Source organism: Cucumis melo, chromosome 8 (genome assembly GCF_025177605.1).
Source record: "Cucumis melo cultivar AY chromosome 8, USDA_Cmelo_AY_1.0, whole genome shotgun sequence".
Taxonomy (NCBI): Eukaryota; Viridiplantae; Streptophyta; class Magnoliopsida; order Cucurbitales; family Cucurbitaceae; genus Cucumis; species Cucumis melo.
The window spans coordinates 24,557,238-24,582,906 of record NC_066864.1 but is presented as its reverse complement, the minus strand read 5'-3'; the positions used below and the strand labels follow the sequence as shown (position 1 = coordinate 24,582,906).

The 25,669-nt window shown below is 30.6% G+C and overlaps 1 protein-coding gene across 1 annotated transcript; it reads left to right on the top strand.

Annotated features, from left to right (window-relative positions):
- Positions 1–6,212: 6,212 nt before the first annotated feature.
- LOC103485998 (membrin-11) lies at positions 6,213–9,285 on the top strand. The gene is made up of 4 exons (XM_008443781.3): positions 6,213–6,818; positions 7,236–7,356; positions 7,452–7,601; positions 8,433–9,285. The coding sequence occupies exons 1-4, from the start codon at positions 6,565–6,567 to the stop codon at positions 8,592–8,594; spliced, it is 687 nt and encodes a 228-aa protein (XP_008442003.2). The 5' UTR covers positions 6,213–6,564; the 3' UTR covers positions 8,595–9,285.
- Positions 9,286–25,669: the final 16,384 nt, after the last annotated feature.

Genomic DNA, 25,669 nt, shown 5'->3' with positions numbered 1-25,669 from the left:
CAAACGAATACCAAACACCTCAATTTAGCTTAAAATGAATTATTTTAAAAATTAAACATTCAAAAATCAATCCAAGCACATCCTTAAAATTAAAAAGAATAGTTTTAGGGAAGATATGAATTTTATAAATTACTAAATGTCATATAATTATTTAATAAAAGAATAAAGTTGTATAAGGACTTTATGAAACTATTTCTACAAACAAAGGAACTACATAGATACATTTTGAGAATTCAAAAACTTAGGGTCCATTTGGTAACGTTCTTGTTTCCTGTTTTTTTGTTTATGTTTCTATTTTTTAAGAAACAACGGTGTTTGATAACGTTCCTTGTTTATCGTTCTAAAAAAAAAAATAGAAGCGTTTCTCATTTTATAAGGAATTATTGGGAACATTATTGGGAACAAAAAAAAAAAGTAGTTTTTTTTGTTCCGTTTTTCAATTGCTTCTATTAGTTTCTTTTTTCTCAATTTATTTCTATTTGTTTCGTTTTCCTTTTTCTCAATTATTTTTATTTGTTTCCTTTCATTTTTCTCAATTATTTTTATTGGTTTTTTTCTTTTTCTCAATTATTTTTATTGTTTCCTTTTCCTTTTTCTCAATTATTTTTATTGTTTCTTTTTCATTTTTCTCAATTATTTTTATTTCTTTTTTTTTTTCTCAATTATTTTTATTGGTTTCATTTTCCTGTTTCTCAATTATTTTTATTGGTTTCCTTTTCCTTTTTCTCAATTATTTTTATTGGTTCATTTTCCTTTTTTTCAATTATTTGTATTGGTTTCCTTTTAATTTTTCTCAATTATTTTTATTTGTTTCATTTTCCTTTTTCTTAATTATTTTTATTGGTTTCCTTTTTCTTTTATCTCCATCGTCTTCCCCAAATAATCATCCTCTTCCTCTTTCACTTATCGTTTTTCTCTGCACACCGTCTTTCTCTTCACCTCTCATCGTCTTCCTCGACAACCCGAACTCTTCCTCTTCACTAGACTGTTCTTCTTCGTCGGATCCATAGTTTTTGCCTGATTGTTTCTCTTCGTCGGATCCATAGTTTTCGTCTTTCTCTTTGTGCAAATCTGGGTTTTCATTGTGGGTTTTTCTCTAAAGCATCATAGGTAGTAGAGTTAAAAGGTTAAATTTTGTTTTGTTTCTTTCAATTCTGAATATTGAAGACATAATAACTTACTTTAAAATTAATATTAAATTCTAGATGTCACGAAATAATGATGAGGTTGTTGAAATTGATGGATTAAGAAGAGAAATGACCTGAGTAAGAGATGATATTGCCAATCAAATTTGGCAACATTTGAAGGATAAAAATAAATTTATGTTTATGTTATTATTTTTATTCGTGCATTGATACTTCTTCGTATTAAATGAATAAACTTTTGATAATTTTATTTTTTATGTTTGATGGATAGACCTATATTTTTGTTTAATGTTTAATTGAAGTACATGTGAAAAATAAAAAAATAAATCTAAAGGAAAATCAGTAAACAAGAAACAGTTATCAAACACATTTTTTGTTTCGGTTTCTTTTTTTTTTCAAGAAACAAGAAACAGTTATCAAACACATTTTTTGTTTCGGTTTCTTTTTTTTCTTCAAGAAACAAGAAATAGAAACAGTTATCAAACATATTACTATTTCTTGTTCTAAAAAAAGAAGAAACAGGAAACGTGGAACAAAGAACAAGAAAGAGAGAATAGGAACGTTACCAAACGGACCCTTAATTAATATGTTTTAATAGACTCAAACACTAAAAAGGTAAATCTTTAAAATTAAGTAATCAAAACACATATTTTTCTTGAATTTGGAGGCAGAAAAGTAATTTTTTTCATTTGTTATCATAGTTATTTTCTACTCGTAATAAAAAAACAAAAGAATAAAATTTCCTATCTCAAATAAATAAATTAAAGATATAAATGATTTTGTCATAAACATAACAAACCAGTAAAATATTACATAGAACAATTCGGAAAAAGAAAAAAACTCACATACCCACAATAGAAAATACAAAAAATGCTATAGTCAACACACAATTAATCCGCTACACGTGCACAAGTAATTCTTTCTTTTGAATGATCATGATAAGCAATCGTGTAGGTAGTATCAATAAGATCGTATAGTTCTTTTATAAATGAGAAAAATGCTTCAAATGTAAATGATCTTGTTGATTATGGTAAGCGATTGTTTATATCATATTCACACGATCATATAGATTTTTTAAAACGATGAAAAAAATGGCTTCAAATCTAAATGATCGTGTTGATCATGTTAAAATATCACGTTAACTATGGTAGGCGATCGTTCAGATCATGTCAACACGATCGTTTAGATCGTTTTAAACGATGAGAAAAAGACTTCAAATTTAAATGATCGTGTTAACCATGTTAAACAATCGTGCCGACAATGGTATACGATTGTTTAAATTTTGTCAAAATTCTTGTCGAAAATAATGAAGAAGAAATAAAATATTTAAACAGAAAAATAAATCGTTTAAAAATAGAAAAAAAATCTGGAAGAGGAGCTGAATAAATCTAAAAAAAATAAATCACATAAAAAAAAAAAAAAGAAAAGTGACGGATCGTCCATAATATCGAAGGCAAATTTGAAATTTATAAAAATATTTTTCCAACTTGACGAACTTTTTGTTTTTGTTACACCAGACATAAATTTTTCGTGTTTTGTTACCTTTATGGAAATTAATATAATATAAAATGGAATCAACCTTAATTTATAACATTTAAAAGGCATAGCCTGCATGAGTTGCCAGCTATCAATGGTGTGTCGATGTCAATTCAAAACCATCGTAAGGCTTGTGAACGCACTCGATTAATCTCATCCATTCATTACAAAAGACATCAGCATCTATGGTTACCAAACATGCTATGTCATCATCCTAAATACTATTTTGACAAATGGATTTGGATGGAAATAAATCAAAGGTTTCAAATAATTGGTATCAAATCACATCCTCTCGTGAAGGCTAACATAGAAGTTTACAAATAAATAAAAATACATACATACATATATACGTACATACGTACATACATATATATATACATATACATATATACATATATATACACATATACATATATATATACATACATACATACATATATACATATACATACGTACATACATATATATATACACACATATATATACATATACATACGTACATACATATATATATATATATATACATATACATACGTACATACATATACATATATATAGATACTATACATATATATATACATATACATATATATAAAAGGCCAAAAAGTACCAAAATTCACAATATACCATGAAATATACATGATTTCATGTTCCAGTAGAAGATGCATTTCTAATGCTCTCTATAATTCACTTTTTCTCTCTAATTGTTCTTTTTACTTTGTTCTTCGATTCCTTCTTTTCGTTCTTACAAACATTAAAATTTATCTTTTGTGGTGTCAACATTTACAATGTTTCAAATAGCATCGCATTAATAACGTTTTTTCTAATTTGAATGACTTCAACCCAACCATTCTCGATTTTCTCACACCTTTGTCATTCAACTTTGCAGATTGGTACCATTACATTGCAAGTCTTCATACACAACAATGTTTAATTTAAACAAAACCAAACCACATGCAAGATTTGAAAGCTCAAGTAGTAACATGTTCATTATATCTAAGAGTTGTGGTGTAGTGGCACCCGCGAGGTCAATTGACAAAGACATGAGAAAAAAATAAGAATCACTATGCTCAAATTCATCGAGTTAACAATTTAACAAATTCAAATTAAGAGAAACGCTCCCAATTACTACTACTATGTTGGATAATAGTTCATAAAATAACCTAATAATAATAAAAAAACTTTTGTCATTGATCTTTTTGTCACGTGAAATCCATATTTACCCTAACTTTAAAACCTTTCCTCAACCGAACTCCCTTATTCTTCAATGATTTTTTTTTTTGCCACTAAAACAACACCAACATTCTCACCAAGCATTAAATTGAAGGTCATTCTCGGTTATTCACTTTCAGTCGATTCTTTATCTACATTTATTACATTCAGTATAGAGTAAGATAAAAAAAAAAAGGAACGAAAAGAATGTAAGTTTTTTAAATATTTTTTTCTCCAAGTTCAATCATGATAATATGAGAAGGAAGATCATTTAATAAAACCTGATACACGACTTCAATGCACACAACTTAGTTTAATCTGATGGAAAACAGTAAAATGCGTAGCGAAAATTTGGTTAAAAAAGTACTCTAATTGCGTCTAAACTAATTTAGAAATTAATATGCATAAACTTCCATAATTAAACGAAATTAGGGTTTATCGAATACATACCTTCGAAGCCTCCCGATCCTCTCAATCTCCTCACGAACCTGAAGTCGTGACTATCACTAGAGTTGACCCGTTATTCTCTGGACTTAGAACCGGGTGATGTCACCTAATGCGTAAAGGAAATTGAAAGAGATGGAAACTTGAGGTAATTTTTTAAGATTGAGATTAGAGAGAGAAAAGGAAAAAAAAATTGTTGAGAGAAAAAAATGAAATTCTAAATTACAAAAATGACCAAAAAGTTTTTTCACATTTGAAATCAAGCCTATTTATAACCTAATTGCATGCAAAAACGCATATAATTAGTTCATAAAATCTCGACACCTAACATTCCACTAACCATAAGTGAAACTTAGTGGGTTAGGTGTTTACATCTCATGTAGCCACATATTCCATTAAATGTTTGTGGGATTATCCAACAAAATGTTCGATTTTTCCACTGACTTTAGTCTAAGCGCAATATGGTCATTTGACCATTCAAGTCAAAGTCAAGCATTGACTTTTTACCATTTTGTCCATCTTGACTAATTCCGACCTCTCGAGTATGAATCTACATTCATTTTCTTTGAAATTCAAATCACATAGTCAATGTTTGAATATATAAACCACATACATTTTGAATATAGAGTCAGTCAGAGTTTGACATTACAAAGTCAAAAGTTAATATTTTAACTTTTTACAACTTTGACCATTTCCATCAATTCCAAAGTTCCAAATATGAATTTGTATCCATATTTTTAATATTTAAATCGCATTTAAACATAAAGCCTCTATCTCAAACTGATAACTGATGACTACATCACATATATTCGTCGGTTTCTCTATATTTACCTAATTCAAACTATTCTAACATATTGTTCTAAATTAATTTCATATGAGCTAGTAGGGAAACCTAATAGACTTATAGATAATGGACTACAACAATTTGAGATTAACTGGCTAAACCCTTTTAGACTAAGCTAATCAACATTCGTTAACTAATAAGTCATCCCATTAAAGTCCCGTAGTTGCACTCTCCTCACTATAGATATATTTGTGTCCATTTAATATAACCATGATCAGTAAGTTAATCATTCACAGGTTGTTCGTAATCTCAGTTTGGTCAAAATACCGTTTTAGCTGGAGACTACATCTTATTCCTTAAGTTCCACTGATCCACTATTGAACAATTGATTTAAGGTCTAACCTATAAACCGAATCCCTCTTGGGCTAGTAAGAGGGTGGGGTCCCTAGTTTAAGACTTGGATTCAGTCCTTAATGGAGCAACTTATCTACTAACCCTAAAACAGGTAGAAGTGATTTCCATCTTGCACTCTATGTCCCTAGTCATCCACTCGGTCTTACCCTTGAAATGAGAGACTTATTGGGCTAGTGTTGATGAACTACCCTCACCTATGCAAATCTAATAATAATTTCGTGTAAACAAAAGTTCATAATTAGCTCAAGATTAAAATTAAGTTACCTAGGTCATCAATAATCGAAATAATCAGTTTTATACGGTCGATAGTGTTATAACTTAAAAGTGATTATTTTATGGTTCTAGTCTTATGTAAACTCTTTGCATAAGATGCCCCTACTTCCATGTGTCTACATGAATGGTTTAAGATTATATCATCTCTACTAACTAAAAGTGGACCAAATTCATAGTACTCCCAAAATAAGGTATCCAACATAAAGTTCAAGTCTACGTTAGATAACCTTAGGACATAATTTTTACCAATAAATCTTCAATAACCATTTTATTGATTATAATATAATTATAAATTATAAATTATGAGTTTTAGGATAGAAATTATTACATAATTTTATAACGAGTACATGACATGGCCACCTATTTTTTAAAATACTTTTACAAAAAACCTTATTTTTTACTATAATTATTTAAATAGCAGTATTTTTTATAAAAGAAATTCAGTTTTTCTCTCTAAATTCTCCTCCCGTGCCTTCCATCGCCCCATCGCCCCATCGCCCCATCGCCCCATCAATTCGTTCAGTCATATTTTTCTTCGTCTTCTTCTTTTCTCCCTTCAGATCCTCGCACAGCAATTCTTTGTTCTGTTTTTATTTTCCCATATTCATCTTCAATTTTTCTCTCATTCGCCTTGCAACAACCTACCAAATTCCTCTGTTTTTGTCATTAATTCCCTCTTAACCATCTGCCATTTCGTTTCTTCTTCATTTCGGATTTCATATTTGACGAAAACCCAAATCTTTAGTTGCGATTCCGATGTCGGCTTTAGAAGGAGGTGGAGGAGGTACGCTTTCGGAGATATACCAAAGTGCTAGGAGGCAGCTTTTGAGGACCAGAGATGGGCTTGAGAAGCTTGAGCGTCTTGAATACACGGCGGCTAGCGGTATGGATTCCCCCGAGCTTTCCTTCTCGATCAAGAAGGATATTACTCAGATCCAGTCTCTGTGTGTTGAGATGGATAGGTTATGGCGGTCTATTGCGGCCAAGTCTCAACGTGATTTGTGGAAAAGGTTCTTCTTCCATTCAATTTGTAATTGTACTGTTTCCTGTTCGTCTTTTTTTGGGCTGAATTTTGAATTAGATGGTATTTATTTGTTTTGCTTTTTGGGGTTTTTTTTTTTTTTTGTTGAAGATTTCCTTATTCTTTCTGAATTACTTGTTTTGTTGATTTATTCAAATGTGGTGGATGTTATGTTCTCCTGTTTGTCTGTTGTGGCTTTTTGTTTCCTTGGAGTTGAATCGTTGTTTCTTCCATGAAAGAAAATAGAAAAATGAAATGGGATGGTCTCTTAGATCCTGAATTGAATTTTGTTCGGGTTACAATATGGGATTGGGATTTTATTATAATTATGCATGACCTTACAAGGCTTATGTCCATTTTGATAATGCCTAACCTTGATGTGTTACAACTTGGAATTGTCCTGCAGAAAGGTGGAACAAGTTGCGGAGGAGGCAGATTCTATGAAACAAAGTTTGGACAAGTATTTTCTTAGAAACCAAAAGAGGATGATGGAAGCAAAGGAGAGGGCAGAATTGCTTGGAAGAGCTGTAAGTACTAATTTTTAGCCAACTGTGGCTTCTGGTTAGTTGAACCCCTTTTTTAACCTTTCATTTTGAATGGTCTTTGGTTTTGGTTTTTGTAGAGTGGCGACTCTGCTCACATTTTAAGAATTTTTGACGATGAGGCACAAGCTATGAACTCGGTTCGAAATTCATCACGGATGTTAGAGGAAGCTAGTGCAACCGGAGAAGCTATCCTTTTCAAATACTCTGAGCAGAGGGATCGCCTGAAGGTATGTTCATAACTGAGAGCATGTAGATGGATATGCTTTTATTTGCTGAGGCTTCTGTTCTGTAAACTGTTAAAGCAATCTTTGAAGACTATGGATGTGTGTTCCCTTTAAATGTGAATTGGTTGAAGATAAAATTCTATAATAGTCTCTAGTTGCTTTAGGAGATAGCTGCAGTTATGGTGTCCAAGTTAGCATTGAAATTTATGGAAGTTACTACATATGAATATTTACTGGAGTTTGTGTCTATATTTTGGAGTTATAGATTCTCCTGAAGTAAAAACACTCTGATTGACTTGAGATTACGTGCATTATGCTACATAATTACTCTAAAAGAATGATTGGCTCACAGTTTAAATAATCATTAGTCGATGAAGTCCAACTTCATGTGAACTATGATGAGATAATGTGGAAAAGAATGTAATATACAAATTTAGGCAGGCATGACTCTTGTTTTCAGTTTTAGTTTGTAGTTAGTATCTAGGATTGGATAAAATAAGTTTAGTGATACAAATTTACAGTATGGGGGATTTGTAATTTTATAAATGCAAATCTAAACTTATGGCCGAACATTCCTTGAGGGGTTTCGTTGCTTTCCATACTGATAGACTAGGTTATCTTACTAAACTAGAGTACTTTCTTAGTTTCGTTCAATTTTTTCTCAGACAGAGTAAAACCATGCAATTATAAACCACGGTAGACTGAAATGCGATCCACAGCTACTTTACTAAAGTCTTTGTTGACTTTTACTACAGAGTATAGAGCATATAGACTCTCCCCTCTTATTCATCCATTTCTGTCTTTCATGTTCATTAATTTGTTTTTGTGAATCAGAGAGCACAAAGGAAGGCTCTAGATGTCCTTAACACAGTGGGGCTCTCCAACTCTGTACTGAAACTCATTGAGAGACGGCACCGAGTTGATAATTGGATTAAATATGCAGGCATGATTTTAACCATAGTTGTTGTGTTTTTTTTTGTTCGATGGGTACGCTAATTCTCACCCAATGATTGTCGTGCAATTCAATTCCTGATGGCTTCTTGAAGAAAGGTACATAAATACACATTGAGGCTGCTTTAATTTGACCTCCCAGGGTTTACACCTCTAGAGGTCTCACCATCCAGAAGACAAAATACTACATACTAAATAGACTACGACGATGTCCCCCATGTCGAGCTTTGCTTCGCAAGTGTGATAACTCAATTATTTTTCAGCTAGTCTGTATACTCCCTTCTGGGTTGCTATAGTATAAGTTCTGATTCAAGATGCACGTATCTGTCAGACATGGCGTCTTATTGATGGTTTTGATGATGCTAGGCTTTTGTTTGTTACGTTTCATGAACTTTTGAATTTTTTCTGGTGCCTTGGTTCTATTCTCTATGGGTTTTTTCTTTCACTATTGTAATTCAAACAGGTGGAGATTTTGAACCTACAACTAAGCTTAGTTTATGCAGTTGAACTATGTTAAGGTTAGTTGGCTCAACATTCTCTTTTCCAATTTTGGAAGGAATGGTAAATGTTAAGTCCTTAGGTAAAAGCTTAGAATGATGTTTAAACTTGAAAGTTGTACTCTTGTTGTAACATGCTATTTGGTTTAGAAAGTCCTCAATTTTAGGCATATCAAACTTTATCGGGATGTACTATTATTTCAGCAGTTTATAGTTTGGTTACTTTAGTTTGATGGCAAGCTCAATGTCTGCAATGAAATATTTGGAGTTGAATAATATTGTTTCCTCGTTATGAAAGATTCATTGGTGGTTATTTCTGTTCGATATAATTGTAGGAATAGCAAGAAGGCAGAAGGTGGTTGGGGTTTTGGCAAAATTCTAAGCTAACAATTTTATTTTATTTTTTTTCCGCAAAAGTATGCCATGCACATGTCATATTTTTAAAATATTCTCTTTTTGCCCCTTGCTATTGGTGTATATCATATTGATTGAATACACTTAATTCATGTATCATTTGTTTAACCAAATCAATATGTTTTTTTATTATGAGATCCTAACGTAACTGGATGGATAGTTAAGTTCGGAATACTTTTTAATTATGAAATCGGTAATTTAGGCAATTATCTACACCACTCAATCTTGTTTTTTATAATTTTAAATTTGAATTAAACCATTCTTTATGATTTAATAAGAGAAATTTTGATAACTTTGATATATGTAACAAAACATTTAACTATTTACGCTTCGTGTAACAAGTTTATTAAAGCAAATTGTTTTTTAGAATTTTATATTTGCTCTTTGTAATGCTCCAAAGTAAATTTTAAGTTAATTTTAAAAATTGTGTAATTTGAGTGTTATTTGGTTTATTGGTTGAATTATTTGATTTATGAAAATTGGAATTTATTAGATATTTGGAAAATATCTAATTGTTTCAATGTTTGGAATTTATGATTGAATTGGTTGTGTTAAGTGATTTGGTATTTGGAAGAAATTTGGTTAATTATATAAATGATTATACAATTAATTTATTTTGAAGTTAGAATAATGATATATTTTTAGGATAAACATTTATTGTTGGGAAAGATAAAAGTGAATTGATTAGAAAGGGAGGGAGATTTGAGTTTAAAAAAAGTAGAATCGATGGGTTAAGAGAGATGAAGTTGTTTTATTTGAATGAAAATAAGGAAAAGATAAAGAAAAGTAATAATAATTATATTATTATTAACTTTTCTTTAAATAGACTCCTTGAAAAATGTGGAAACCCTAACCCATTATCTTCTTCAAATAAACCATAAAAACCCTAATTTTTTTTCATTAACTCGTCGTCGCGCCTCATCATTTTCAACCAAGCCTCTGTCGTGCTCGTCCTTCGCCTCCGTTCGATAGACGCATCGTCTCGCCCAGCGTCCGCACGTTACAACTGTTTGGGTTGCGTTGTCACCCACAGTGCAGTGGCACCGTCAGCAAACCATTCGCACCACGTTGTTGTCCGCCTACAGCAGTACTATCAGCGGACTATCGTCGGTCGATGATCGTCGCATAGCCGAGTCGTCTCCGTCGTCGAGTCGTTTGGAGTCGGGAACCCGAGTCTTTAACCAGTTCGAGCTGTATACGGCCCGACCTGAGATGCCGACCCGTAAGCCGCTTCTAGCCTTAGCGAGCCGTCTTTCACTCGCGAACCGCGAGTGAGTCGACCAGCCAGTTTCCCTCCCCTTTAGCCGAGCCGTTAGCCAATTCTTCCCCTTTAGCCGAGCCGTTTGAGCTGCCAAGCTTGTTCTTAATCCTATTTGACCCATTTTTGGTAAGTCTTAGTAAATGTGATTGGGTTTTTAGCATATCCAACTAAGACATTTTGGACCCTAACTAATTTAATTTTAGATTAAATTGGTTAGATTTTAACTAGAAGTCTGAGTTGTAGAATTTTCCTAAATTATCGGTAAATCGGATTCGACCTCAACTTTGGGTAAGTTGAAATAATTGGAATTTTAATCCTTAAGCGACTGTTAATTAATTTATTTACTTTAGTTATTGGGTTCCCTTGTTGAATAGGACTTTGTTGTTGGAAAGCTTGACCGTGACGGTTAGGATAATTTCGGTTTTAACTAATCTCCAGGTAAGAGATTCTCCTGCTAGACCTTCGTATTGAAGTGAGAGCTTGCATAAAATTCTTCTATTATGCTTTGATGTAGTTGGTATGCATAATATGATCATGTGTATGGTGATTGGTAGTCAGGATTATTCCATGATTATGATGACTGATAGATCCGATTGAGATATGTTTATGATAATAATATTTGAATACGAATGCTATGATTGATACTTATGCCATGTTTTATGATGATGTGATGATATGTTCATTCTACAGATAGGGTGTACTGTTATCTTTACCTATTAGAGTCGTACTCACATGGATGTCCCTCGAGATCATCACCTTTTTATGACTGTGTAGTCCGACGAGATCACAAGTTCAGTATGACATATACATGATTATGAGTGATTCGACGGGGTCACTCACAGCCCAATTGTCTTAGTATTTCCCCTAGGTATACTAAAGACCAGTTTGTCCTAGGTGTTCCTTTGGGTTCACCAAAGATCGGAGATGTTCCTACGGGATCACAGATCGTACGTGTTTGGGAACGTGCCGGTTTAGGAGTACCACTTTACAGGACTCTAATATGAAGTTAACAGACACCTAGCGGGAATAGTAGTGGGTCTCTTACTGAGTATATTTTTATACTCTCTTTCTTGTTTAATTTTACAGGCGGAGGTAGAGGTAAGAGCAGAAGGAAGCTGACGAATGACAAGAAGTGACTATGGCAAGCCATAGGGAACACTTTTGCTTACGCCTTATGTTATTTTTTTAGATTTCAGTATTTATGTGTTTGTTTTTATTAATTTTCTCCTTTTGAAACTATATAGGGTCCGAGTTAGAATTTTATTTTATTTATTTTTAATTTATTTTTATATACATTTGTTTTCAAATTTTAATGAGTAATTTGAGGTTTTGTTTTATTTTCTACTTTAATTTGAGAAATTTTATTTTCATTTTTATTAGTAGTGACCTCGGCTTAGTATAAAGAGTTGGGTCGTTACAATCAAATATCTAATAAATTTCAATCTTGATAAATCAAATAATTCAACCAATGAACCAAATAACACCCCAAATTACAAAATTTTTAAAATTAAACTTAGAATACTTAAACTTAAAATTACTTACTTTGGGGCATTACACCCTTGCTCTTTTATAACGAACTTGTTCTTCTTCTTTTCGATTTTTTCACAATTGTCATTTCCAAATTATTCATCTCGTCTTTTATATATCTTTCATCTTGATCATTCTTTGCCTTTTTCTTAATTTTCGACAATATTCGCTCTCATATCCATCATCTTCGATAACATCGTTTGTCTTCTTGTCATCTTTGACAATCAAGATCGTCTATATTGCTCTGTTTATATCGTCTCAGTGATTTTGGTTTCGGTGAATATTCTAAATATTGTTTTTTGTTTGAACTATTTAGTTGATTATAAAATTTAGTTCAAAATTATATATTTCGGCATCAAGATAGAATGTTTAGAATATGTAAGTATTACTGTAAGACATGTTGTATTTTGTTATAAAGATCGTTGAAGATTTTGATGATTGTTTATGTTGAACTAAGAATCTATATTTCAGTATGAATATTGTTTTTGTTTTTTGTTGTTTGTAAAAATTTTTTTTTGTCTTTAGAACTTTTAAGAATCACTATAAGAATTATGTATTTCAATATGAAGATTGATAGTTTGAAGTTTTTCATGATAATTTTCATTGAATTACTTGATCGTTTACCTTTTATCAACATTATCGTTTACCTCTATCAACATCATCGTTTATCAATATAGAGATGATTGTTTTGCTATATGTACATGATCGTTCATCTTTATGAACACGAAAATTTTCAATATTTTGTATGATCAACGTCTTTAAACGATCGTTTAGTTTATTTTATACGATGGTTTAATTTATTTTATACGATCGTCTATTGTTGTTAAATGATTGTTTAGTATTTATAATCTTTTTTGCGCGATTGTTTATTTATATTTTGCATTGTGTTTATTTTTATTGTTTAGTACATTTTATTCTCTTATTTTGTGATAGATGTCTATCTAATTCTTCCTTTCACCATTATATACTTAATAATATTTTTTTTTTCAGATTGGAATGTCTATTCCTATTGTTGTTTTTTATGGAGGTCAATGGAATGACTGCAATGTTTATGAGAATTACTCAGCGTCTGAAGTTTTGGTAGATATGTGATTCTGCTGTAATAGATGATTTTAGATTCATGTCTACTGATCGTTCCATTCCTAAAGAGATTGTGCAGAAGGCTCGTACAAATCTTGGAGTTAATATAAGTTACCAAAAAGCTTGGATGGCGAAAGAACATATGATAAAGATATTACACGGTGACATAATTGAATCGTATGCATTGATTTCAAGATTCTTCAATAAATTTGTTGAATCTAACCTAGGTATGACCAGTTTTGTATATCAAATTTAAATTCATTTGCAGATAGATGTGGATAGACTGATATCACGGTCTATCTAGATAGACAAATATTAGCATCTTTCATATATATTCTTTCTGTTCTTTTTTGTTTGTGTTGATAAAAATGTGTTTGTAATTATTATAGTTACATGCATTGCTTTAAAAATGGATGATAGTGATCATTTCAAGTTTTGGTTTGATGCATCAATTGAGGGGTGGAAATATTGTAGACCTATTATTTCTATTGATGAGACATTTTTGAAGTGTAAGTTTGGTGGCATCCTATTAACAGCCTCATCACAAGATGGTAACAATCAAATCTTCCCTCTTGCTTTTGCCATTGTAGATTCTGAAAATGATGTATCATGGACATGGTTTTTTGAGAAGATACGAGGTAGTTTTTCAGAGTGGGCTAATTTAGTCATTGTTTATGATAGACATCTTAGCATCCCTAAAGGAGTTTTAAGAGTGTTTCCTGATGTTAACTATTGTGTGTGCACAAAACATCTTTTAAGTAATTTGAAACTTCTTTTTAAGGATCCATTACTTGATAAATATTTCTTTAGCTGTGCTTATGCCTACACCATTGATGCATGGAGTCCGTTTGTCCAAATATCAGAGATTATCTTAGCAAATATAAGAGATTATCTTAGTAGTGTTGGTTTTGAGAAGTGGTCTCGGACATATTCACGTAGACAAAGGTATAGAATGATGACATCAAATTATGCAAAAAATGTAAATTTAGTGTTTAAAGATCTTAGAGAACTACATGTGGCTACGATACTTAGTTCAATCAGGGATGTATTGCAAAAGTGGTTTAATGAACGAAGTAAAATTGCTTCTACAATGAAGAGTCGTTTGACTTATTGGGCTGAGAATGTTCTGCGTTTAGAACATGAAAAGTCGAGAAGGTTACTGGTAAGATTTTTTTTTATCTCGGACAGTTAGAGATAGATTGCTATCTGTAACGACCCAACTCTTTATACTAAGTTGAGGTCATTACTAAAAAGAAACAATGACAAGAGACACTTTTTTTGAAAGGAGGGAAACTAAATTTTCATTAAAAACAGAATGCTGAAACACTGATACATAAACGCGGAAGCAAAACTGAGTCCCCATATGGCATGTCACAGATCATTCTCTGTCGCTCGCCAGCTTTCCTCTACCTTTACCTTCGCCTAAAATATTAAACATAGAAAGAGTGAGTATAAACACATACTCAGTAAGGGACCTACTACTAGTCCCGTTAGGTGTCTGTTAACTTCCCATTAGAGTCTTTAAAAGTGGTACCCAAGAATTGGCATGTTCTCGAACACGTGCAACATGTGATCCTAGAGGAACATAACTGATCTTCGGTGATCCCAAAGGAACACCTAGGAAAAACTGATCTGTAGTGTACCCAAAGGAAACATTAAGACAATCAGGTTGTGAGCGATCCCGTCGAATCACTCGAATCATGTCTATGTCAATGCCAGATTGGCGGTCCCGTCGGACTACGCAGTCCTAAAAAGGTGGTGATCCCGAAGGACACCCATGTAGGTACGACTCATAAAGTTAACAGAACACCCTATCCATAGCATATAGCACAACATAACATCAAAACATGGCATGAGTATTAATCTTAACGTCCTTAATCATGTGATTAATATATCATGCATTAACATCAACATCAACAGTCGTTATCATAATATCAGTCATCATCATCAATCAATATAATGAGTTATGCATTTTAGCTGCCATCAATGCATAATCATAATTACATGCAGTCTCTGAAATTCAGTTCGAAGGTCTAGTAGGAGAATCTCTTACCTGGAGATTTTAGCCAAACAAAGTACTCATTAGCTGACAGTAAAAAAAATCTCCAATTAACTTGATCCTAATCATAAAAGGAAAACTCATTATCTTAATTAATGAAATTAGCAATTGGCTAACATAAAAAAATTCTCCCAAAATAATTAACTTTCTAAAAATTTGGGTTGAAACCAATTCAACCTTGATTGGAAAAAAATCCAAGATTTAAATCTTAAAAACTTAGCCAATTGAACCTTTAAAGAAACCCCCAATAGATCCAAAATTAAATTAATAAAATATTAATTTAATTTTATTAGTTACGAGGGTTACTCAAATGAAGATTGAGAAGTTCTCTTATCCTTGATGGAAAAATTCATCACTTTAAATCCTCAAGCTTCCAAAGAGACCAATCTTAATTACAATTGGTGAGGCGGCGATAGCATAGAGTTATCTTAGAGAAAAAAGATGAAGAACCTTTTTCTTTTTTCTTTACTTTCTAATTAAGCATTCCAATGCTATTTATAGACCCAAATAATAACAATAATTTGATTATTATTATTTCCTTTTTCTTTTAGGATATATAGATAATACAAAAAATATACATATATCTTTATTCCCATTATCTTTCCTAAATAAATGCCTTAAATGCACAAAATCTTAGGCATTTATAACCATTAGTAATAATAATAATACTTCTTTATTATTATTATTTTTCTCTCACCAAAATCTACAATAAACATACATATTTATTTAAACCATTATTCTCTCTTTTAAATATATATATATATATATATATATATATATATATATATTATATATATATATATATATATATATATATCTTTTTCGTCCAATCAAATCAACCATCTCTCTCCTCGTGGATTATCTTCTTTTCCAAACAAATATAATTATATACCATCATATAATTAACTTCACTTTTCCAAATTATTAATTAAATATATATATATACTCAATTAACCAATTCCATCAAAACCAAAATTTTCCCTCCAAAATCTCAAATTAACTTAAATACTCAATTAATTTAATCAATCAAATTTTTTCCAATAAATCACTTATAACTTCCAACATGAATTATCTTAACCCAACCATAACAACTCCACTCCATAAATAATATTTATCTTTGCAGAATAATTAATTACCTTCCACAATAATTAATTATTATTTATTTTTCTCTAAAATAATTAATTATCTTCAACAATAATTAATTATTATTTATCTTTCACCAAAATAATTATCCTTTTACAAATAATTATATTTTCCCAAAATATAATTATTTTACATTTTCTCCCTTACTAAATATCCTTTCTCCAAAATACAATTATCCTTCCATTAAATAATTATATTTCAACAAATATAATTATCTTTTCCTTTAACATAATAATTATATGTATATTTCCACATATACATATAATTATCAAAACTCCAACAAACTTTCCACCTCACAATTTAATTAAATAACGTTCATAATTATTTAATTAAATTCAACTTCAACAACACTAAAAATCCACAACTTTACGTAATCCTCTTAACCTATCATTTAATCAGAAACTCAACGAACACCACATGCCAAAACCTCTAATTAATTAAATATTCATTCAAGAAATATTTAATTAATTTCAATTCCCATGAAAATCAAATAATTCTCATTAAATGAATTCAAAATAACGCCCAATAAATTAAATCTAATTAAACAAAAATTAAGATAATTAACTCCAAAATTATTTTAATTTTTGGGGCGTTACACTATCTTTTTCTATCCACTAGATAAAGATAGCAATTTTTTTGTTCCTGTCTCATAAAAGCACATATAAATTGTTATCTATATATATATATGATGTATACAGAGATTGAAATCTATTTGTTATTATTTTATTAATTGACCTTATTTGTCTTATGTATTAGGTTGATCCAATTAGTACGATTGAATACCAAGTAACGGATGGAAATCAACATTTTATTGTGAAGTTAAACGTGGGATGTTGTAGTTATCGAGTATATGATGTTGAAGAAATTCCTTGTGCTATTCTCTTGCTATTCTTCGAATGCTTAACTTAGCTACCTATTCTTATGTATTTGAGTTTTATTCTAGAGAAACACTATCAGCAACATACAATGGTTGTATTTAACCTGTTGGATCTTATTTCGATTGGAGAGTTGTAGATTCTGTCATGAAAATATTACCTCCAGTCTTTAAACAACAAGTTGGAAGACCAAAAACACAAAGAATTCCATCTGTTGGTGAATTTAGTTGTTCAACCGGATGTTCCAATTGTAATCGTAAAAGACATAATAGCAGGACTTGTAAGCAAGATTTGTACAATTAATGAAAATATGTAAGTTCTTTCTTTCATTATTATGTATAAACGTTTGATATTAAAGTTGATGGAGATTTAATATCGTCATTAGTGTGATATATATAAACAATCGCTTAATGTTCTTTACATGTATTAAGAAGATCGTTTAGACTTTACTAAATGATCGTGTGATTTGTATCGTCTGATTGTTTATACTTGATAATTATTGTACGTTTACATGTAGTTTAGGAAATCGATTTAACTTAAGTGTGTGGTGGTCTATGATGTCTTACATGATCGTTTAGATTAATTGTAAAATTCCCGATCGTTTAGACATTAGTGTGGTATATATAAACGATCGCTTAATATTGTTTACATGTATTAAGAAGATCATTTAGACTTTACTAAATGATCGTGTGATTTGCATTGCTTGATCATTTATGCTTGATAATTGTACGTTTACATATAGTTTAGGAAATCAGTTTGACTTAAGTACGTGGTGGTCTATGATGTCTTACATGATCATTTAGATTAATTGGAAAATTTGCGATCGTTTAGACATTATTGTGGTATATATAAACAATTGCTTAAAGATATGCACGATCTTTTACATTTCTCTACACGAATGTTTTTATATCTTTATACAATTGTTTTTTTATATCTATCTAAACGAATACAAACATTTAGTCCAAGGTTGGTTAAAATTTAAAAGTAAAAGTTGTACATGTACATTAACCAAAACATACAATTTATTTACCAATATAATTTATTTGTCCAAAATTCTACTACATATTGTTGTCTAAACAGTTTCATGTTATCCATAATTAGACAATCACGGTCTGCATTTGTTATAAGGCATTCAATAAATTTGGCACAAAAAATCCTGCAATCTAATGAAGTGCCTTTTTGTAATGTGGTATTTGATCTTACTACTGGCCAAGGGACATATGTGAAATGTTTTCTATGTGCATGTATTTCAATAGCAATTGTTAGTGAGGGGATGCATCGTGCAAGTATTTCAAGAGTTGCATCAACAAGTTCTTTTTCAACATATTTTGGCATTGAATCAAACACATAAATCTTGCATGTCTTCATATGAGCTGCAACAGCCAACCAATGTTCTTTTATGTTGATGCAGCCAATCACGTAGTTGACATTTTCCCACCCTACTTTATGTTGGATATCACCAACAGCTAAATTAAAATAGTAATCTAAACCTGCTTCTGTCCATAGTGTTAAGCATGTTGTTGTATCTGTCCATTTAACTTCCTTATTGTCTGCTGTCAACACATGATTATCAAAAAGTCGTTGCCTAACTATGCAGTGTTCTTTGTTGATTCCAATCTTGAAGAACAAATAAAAAATTTAGTTAAAATATAATTATGTAGTTTAACTTCTATAAAAAAAAAGAATAATAACTTACCATAAATGACGAATCTAGTACTGTAAAAGTATATTTGCAAAGATGGTTGATATGCAACATTAGCACGTGGTACAATAACAAATCCGTGGTCTACAAAAAAATCAAACGATCAATTAGTGAATAGAAGCGATAGTTTATCAAAATTCAAGCCATCGTTTAGCAAATACAAGTGATCGTTTACAACATTATTTTCCTTACTAAGCGACTGTGTACAATGTTTCTTGTTCGCTTATCTAATCAAACGATCGTGTATTATATATAAATGATCGTTTAGTTAGATAAAGAATATTGACTCGATTGTGTAGTTTTATATATAAAATAAAATTTGGAAAGAGTACTTACGTCTCCTAGTATCCATGTGTTTTCTTCAAGCTCTTTGAAAAATTCCTTCTTTATGGTTGTGAACACTACTGTCCTCTCTTCATTAGTTGTTTTTCTTGATCTCTTCCAAGATAAGTATGCCTTCCACACGGGATCATAACTATCTACATCTTGCAATTTGACATCTGGGACAAGTATTGTAGGTTTTAATATAACCTCAGTAGATGTTGTGGGTGGATTAACTTGTTGATCAGACACTTTCTTATCTGCTATTTTACATAGCTTCCTTCTTTTTATTGGTTTTTGTTGTTCATTCATTTTCTATAATGCACAATGTTAAATAATAAAAAAAACAATAATAATTGATGCAAAGTACTTAAGAGTTTTTATATATACATACCAATATAGATTCTAAATTAATTGTAGAACTTTGTTTCTCAGTTACTGGTTCAATTTCTTTTTGTATCTCAACCAAAGTAACTCCTTGATCATTTTTTTGTATTTCCTAAAATGCATAATATTAGATAAGAAAAAACTCTTAATTCAAAGGACTACACAGTTGTTGTGTATACATACCAATTGAGATTCTATTTTTTTTCAGCCAAAGTAGATGACTGCATATTGTCAATTGTTAAACTTTGTTCCTCCATTATTTATTCATTTTCTTTTTGTATCTCAACCAAAGTAACCGCTTGATCATTTTTTTTGTATTTCCTAAAATGCATAATATTAGATAAGAAACAAACTCTTAATTCAAATGACTACACAGTTGTTGTGTATACATACTAGTTGACATTCTTCATTTACAATTTAAATTGATGGTGGCACTTCGTGAATTTTTAAAATTTGTTCCAATGGAGCTAATGCAAGATCTTTGAGAGGCTTGAGGGTAGTATCACACAAAGTGGAAGTGGTTGACTTATAAGTGGAAGAGTAGTAATCATTTCTGGCAAGTCTTTTTCTTTCTAACTTTGAGCATTCATATTATTTGATATATTGTTTATAGTTAATAGCAAGTTTGCATCCCTGTTGTCTATGCTAATATCACTACCTGATTCCTCTTGATGTTCAGGTGATGTTGTTTACTGTTCCCTAAACAAAATGAGAAAAAGAAAAAAAATACAATTGTTACTTCTTTATTTTGATGAAAATTCTAAATTAGTAAATAATGAATGAAATGTTAACCTTTGAGTTTACACGGTAAGTTCTTGAGTATGTTGTTCTTCAACATATGGTTACTCATTGCTGATCATATCTTCTATATTTTGATGATCATTATTTTTGTCCATATTGTCATGATTAAAATTATCATGAAGATCATCTTGGAAGTGATAAGTATCATCATTCCCTTGATTATAATTTTGATTCTAATAAATAAATAAAAATGGAAATAAAATTAAAAAAAAATCAATTGCTAAACGATCGTGTACACAAAAGTAAGTGATGATGTATCCTATCTAAACGATCGTGTAAATGTGATAAGTGATCATTGAAATGTGATACCCGATCAGATATTTCAGTTAAAGTATTTTTTGCCAGGTATAGCCATCATAAAAGTAATGATCATAATATATTTTTGTTATGTACACGATCATTTATAAAACCCTAAACCCTAAACCTTAAAATTAATACGTAAGTGCTAAACATCGCTTAGACTATTTAATGTATCGTTCAGTCCAATATACACGATCCTCTATTCTAGGTTAAAGTATCATTTACTTGATGGAATAGATCGTTTAATCCAAATAGAAAGACATTCATAATATAATTAATTGACAAGTAATGATAAATTGAAACATTTAACAATCTCTAGAATAAAAGTTTAAATGAATCGTAAACATTTGAGAGTAAGAATTTAACAACAGAACGATCGTGTTCAAGAAAGAAGTCAAAATGTTTGAAATATAAAGAAGACGAAATGTAACATTATAGTACGAAAAGTTCAGCAACAAAAATTTAGAGTTATACTAAAACATACCTTTTGACGTTGAAGAGAAAAATGAACGTTTGAGAGAAAAGGAGTAAGGGAATAGAAAATCTTTCAGATGAAAAGCTAAGTGATCAGTGCATTTGTATATTGTGAAGTGATGGAAAACGAAGAAGACAGTACGTATATTGTTGGTTTTTACCAAAGGGGCAATATTGTAAATTCGCGTGCTTTTTTAAAATGTTGAATCGCATTCATTAACATGTCGGTTCATATTTTTAAACGATATGTGTGAACGATCATTTACGCTTACTGTTTAATATATATATAAACGATCGTGTAATTAAGTCAAAACGATCTTTTAAAAGATGTAAATGATCGCATTGTTCTATGTAAACAATACACTTAAAATGATCGTCAGGTAAGATCTCCCAATAATATCAAAACGATCATACTGATTATTCTAGTGATTGTTTATTTAAGTCAAAGCGATCTTTGAATACATGTAAAAGATTAACATTAGACCCTCAATCGTAAATGGTGTTGTTCTTTCGTAAACGATTTCTATTTATTAAGGTGCACGATGTAGTAATTAGATGTAAACATTCGTTTAATAACATCTAATGGATAATGTTAATTACTTTAAAGCATCGTTTAAGACATATAAGTGATAACGTTAATTCTTTTAAATGATTGTTTTACAACATGTAAGCGATACTGTTATACAAGTTAACAAGTATAAAACGGAGAAATTCTGAAAAACTTTTATACATTATTTTCACAAAGCTTCGTAAGTTTGCATTCATTGCAATAAACATTTAGGCATCATTCCCTTCTCAAAAAGCTGAAAAGCTTAAAAAAAAGTCTTTACACTTAACGAGTCTTCACACTCAACAATTCTTTTCACATTAAATATTTGCAAATTTTATTCAACATATCTAAGATTACTATAAGCTGTCACTTATGGCACACTACCATACACCACTTTGCCTCAATGGCCGCTTCTTTTTCTTCTTCAATGGCTAGACGTCTCTAATAGCTGAAGATAAAGGATTGTTTGTTGAAGACATTGCAGAAGAATGGGAATGAGGATTCGAACATCCTAGCCATTCTTGAGCTAAACAGCACCAAAATCTTCCTATTTGAATTCTGTCTACTTTCAACTTCGGTGGGACGATGCTTCGGAATCTAGGAAAGTTAATAAGAGCATACCATAGTCTTTTGTAGACATTTTCGAAAGCACCTTGCACATCTTTTCCTTTTCTTTTTTTTTGTTAATTTTATCCTTCTTTCTTCAAATAGCAGCATCTTGAATCGCAACATTTAGACACTTACTTTTTCATAATAAAAAAAGTTTGAGAGAAATGTTTAAGATAAAAAGTTCAAAAACCCTAAAATTTAATGGTATGTGAGAAGGCTTTTAAAGAAAGATGAAAGGACAAAAAAGGAAGAGTTTTTTTTTTTTTTTTGTGTTAATAAATGCAAATTGATTGTTTTCAACACGCTTATTAACCATTATCACGCACAAAGCCTTAACTCAAATATGCTCACCACGTGGTGCTAATATCTTTATTAATTACACGATGAGATTATGCAATTATCTACTGGTAATGAAATTTACGCGATATCTGATTTAAATATAAATGTTCATGTTGAAATACCTACACGATCGTGCTTATAAAGGTAAATGATCATGTTATACGCTTTATATGATTCTAGTCAATGTTAAATGATCATGCAGTTACGTAATAGTACAACACTGGTAATTATCCTTTTTCATCCATAAACACGCGTATTTACCCTTTTAACAAACTTTTCACAAAATGTTAAACGATCGTTAATTACATAAACCGAATAATTTCAAAAGGATTACAGTAATTAATCTACACGATTGCTAATTTTAAGTAAAAAAAAAAATTTGAATACGCGAAAACAATAAACATTAGATCTTAAACCTAAATGATATTGTCGTTAGCATAAACGATCGTTTTAAATGTACCAGACGATACACTAAATTGATTTAAACAATCATTCATAACATCTATTCGAGAATGATACGAAATTTAAACAATCGTATACAACAACTAAGCGATAAAGTATTAACAAGGTAAATGATGTAAAGTTGTTATACAAATAGAGAAGTACCGTAAGGTTCTTATACATTGATTATAAAGGTTATTACATGTAAATGTTATCTGCCTTCCTCGAACCAACTTTGCGTTGTATGTATATGATACAGAACAAGTAAAATAGACATTCATAAAATGTAAATGTTTATGCACAGATTGTTTTTATAATTTTGCAGCTCCTATCTACCAGTTTTGCAACAAATTACTTTGTCCTCAACCACTTGCTTCATAAGTGGTTAAAGACAAAAAGAAGGTATTCGTCGATGTCTAGTAATGTCTGCACAGCTTCCATGGGTTGTCCACTTCACCAAGCTCTTGGACAACTTCGCCAGAACCATGCGCTAAACACTTATGTCATCTTCCCTTGTAAATCCCATACTCAATCAGGCCGGAAGAGTCTTCGAAATCTAGGAAGTTTTTAAGAGCATACCATAGTCTTTTACAGGCATTTTCTGAAGCACCTTGCACATCGTTTCTTTTTTCTTCTTGATCTTATCATTTTTTGTCCAAATAACAGCATCTTGAATCTCAACATTTACAACCTTATTTTGATAGAAGTTGGAAAAGTTTTAAAGGAAAAGATTGAATGAAAAAGTTGATAAATCTAATTGTTTGTGAGAAGGTTATAAAGGAAAAGGAAATGTTTTCTTGTTTTATATTCGCTGACAAGTTTATAAAGAAAAGTTGAGAGATTAATAAATGCGGAGATTATTACTTACAACACGCGTATTGACCATTTTCACCTACAAACCCTGAACTCTACACATTCTTGGCGCGTGGGCATAATACCTTAATTTTATAACTGCAATCACATTCATTAATTACACGATAAGTGTAAACAATTGGTTAAAATCATGCAATAATAAATGTAAACGATCATTTTGATAAACCTATACGATAGCCTAGTAAATCTAAATGATACTGTTATACGTTTTACGTGATGGTTGTATATGTTATATGATCGTGTACTTAGAAATGTTATTGGGTACGTCTAAACAATCTTGTAATAATACATAAACTATAAAAGATTATGTTTTTAATGATAAACGATTTTGTAGTACTTCATAAACAATCGTTTATGTGAGCAAACTATTTGATAATAAACCCAAACGATTTTCAATCTATAAACGATGAGGTTGTTACATATAAACGATCTTGTAATGTTGTATAAATGAAAGTTTCTGTTTACAGAATGTTTTTCGAAGATATACGATGAGACGGAAAAGGAAAAGTTTCTATAAGTTATATTTGCTCAAAGGAAAATAAACGAAAATTTATTTTTTGCAACAGCCGTATTGACCTTTTTCACTCAAACAACAGTTTACACTAATCGTTTAATATAATATTAAACATCGTTTACTTAAGTCTAAGCAGTAAACGATTTTGAAGTTATCATAAATGATCATTGTTCATTCAGGTTGATGATCTGGTAATTTGATCTAAATGATCATTAAATAACATGAAAACAATAAAGTTAATTATTTTAAACAATTGTTTCCAACATTCAAGCAATAATGTTAAATATTTCAAGCGATCGTTCAACAATATCTAATTGATAACGTCAATTATATTAAAGGATCGTTCTACAACATCTCAGCGATGATATTATACAATTTAAAATTGCTTTAAGGCCACGCTTTTTAGGAGAATTTTGGTAACAGAATAATATCATGAAAGTCCAGTTGTATTGTCTTTGAGTGGCTTTGTTTAAATCATTATTTTTTTTTGTCTAGGTTCGTTTTTAGGTTGCCTTCATATATTTATGTTGCTTGAGTATGGTCTTTGTGTTAGTTTTAGTCTGTATTTTCTCTTATTTTCTTTTACTCTTAGTATAATACTCTTGTATTTTGAGCTTTATATCGCATGAGCTTACTGGGTTTTGTTTTTCTGTTCTACTTCTCTGTTACTTACCACTTTCGTTACTTCATTTTACATTGCCGCTATGTCCACTAAATCTAAGTATGTTTTTCTACAGGGATGGGTTTTGTTTCTTTTTCTAGTTTTTAAGTGATCGATCTGTTCTTCTAAGTGTAATTTTAATTCCAATTCCCAATTTTCTTGGATCGTTTATTTTGTTAACGACTGTTGCTTTGTTTATTTAGTGTTATTTTATAAACTTGGAGTTTCTAATGCAGATTAAATGGATATGTCTAATAGCATTTTAAGTGATTATACTACTTTAACTTCTATT

What these genes read in the sequence shown, in the direction of transcription:
- LOC103485998 (XM_008443781.3), top strand. Translation starts at nt 6,565, where the DNA reads ATGTCGGCTTTAGAAGGAGGTGGAGGAGGTACGCTTTCGGAGATATAC. An exon ending in CAACGTGATTTGTGGAAAAG is followed by an intron (nt 6,819 to 7,235) that starts GTTCTTCTTCCA and finishes ATTGTCCTGCAG; the next exon opens with AAAGGTGGAACAAGTTGCGG. An exon ending in AGCAGAGGGATCGCCTGAAG is followed by an intron (nt 7,602 to 8,432) that starts GTATGTTCATAA and finishes TTTGTGAATCAG; the next exon opens with AGAGCACAAAGGAAGGCTCT.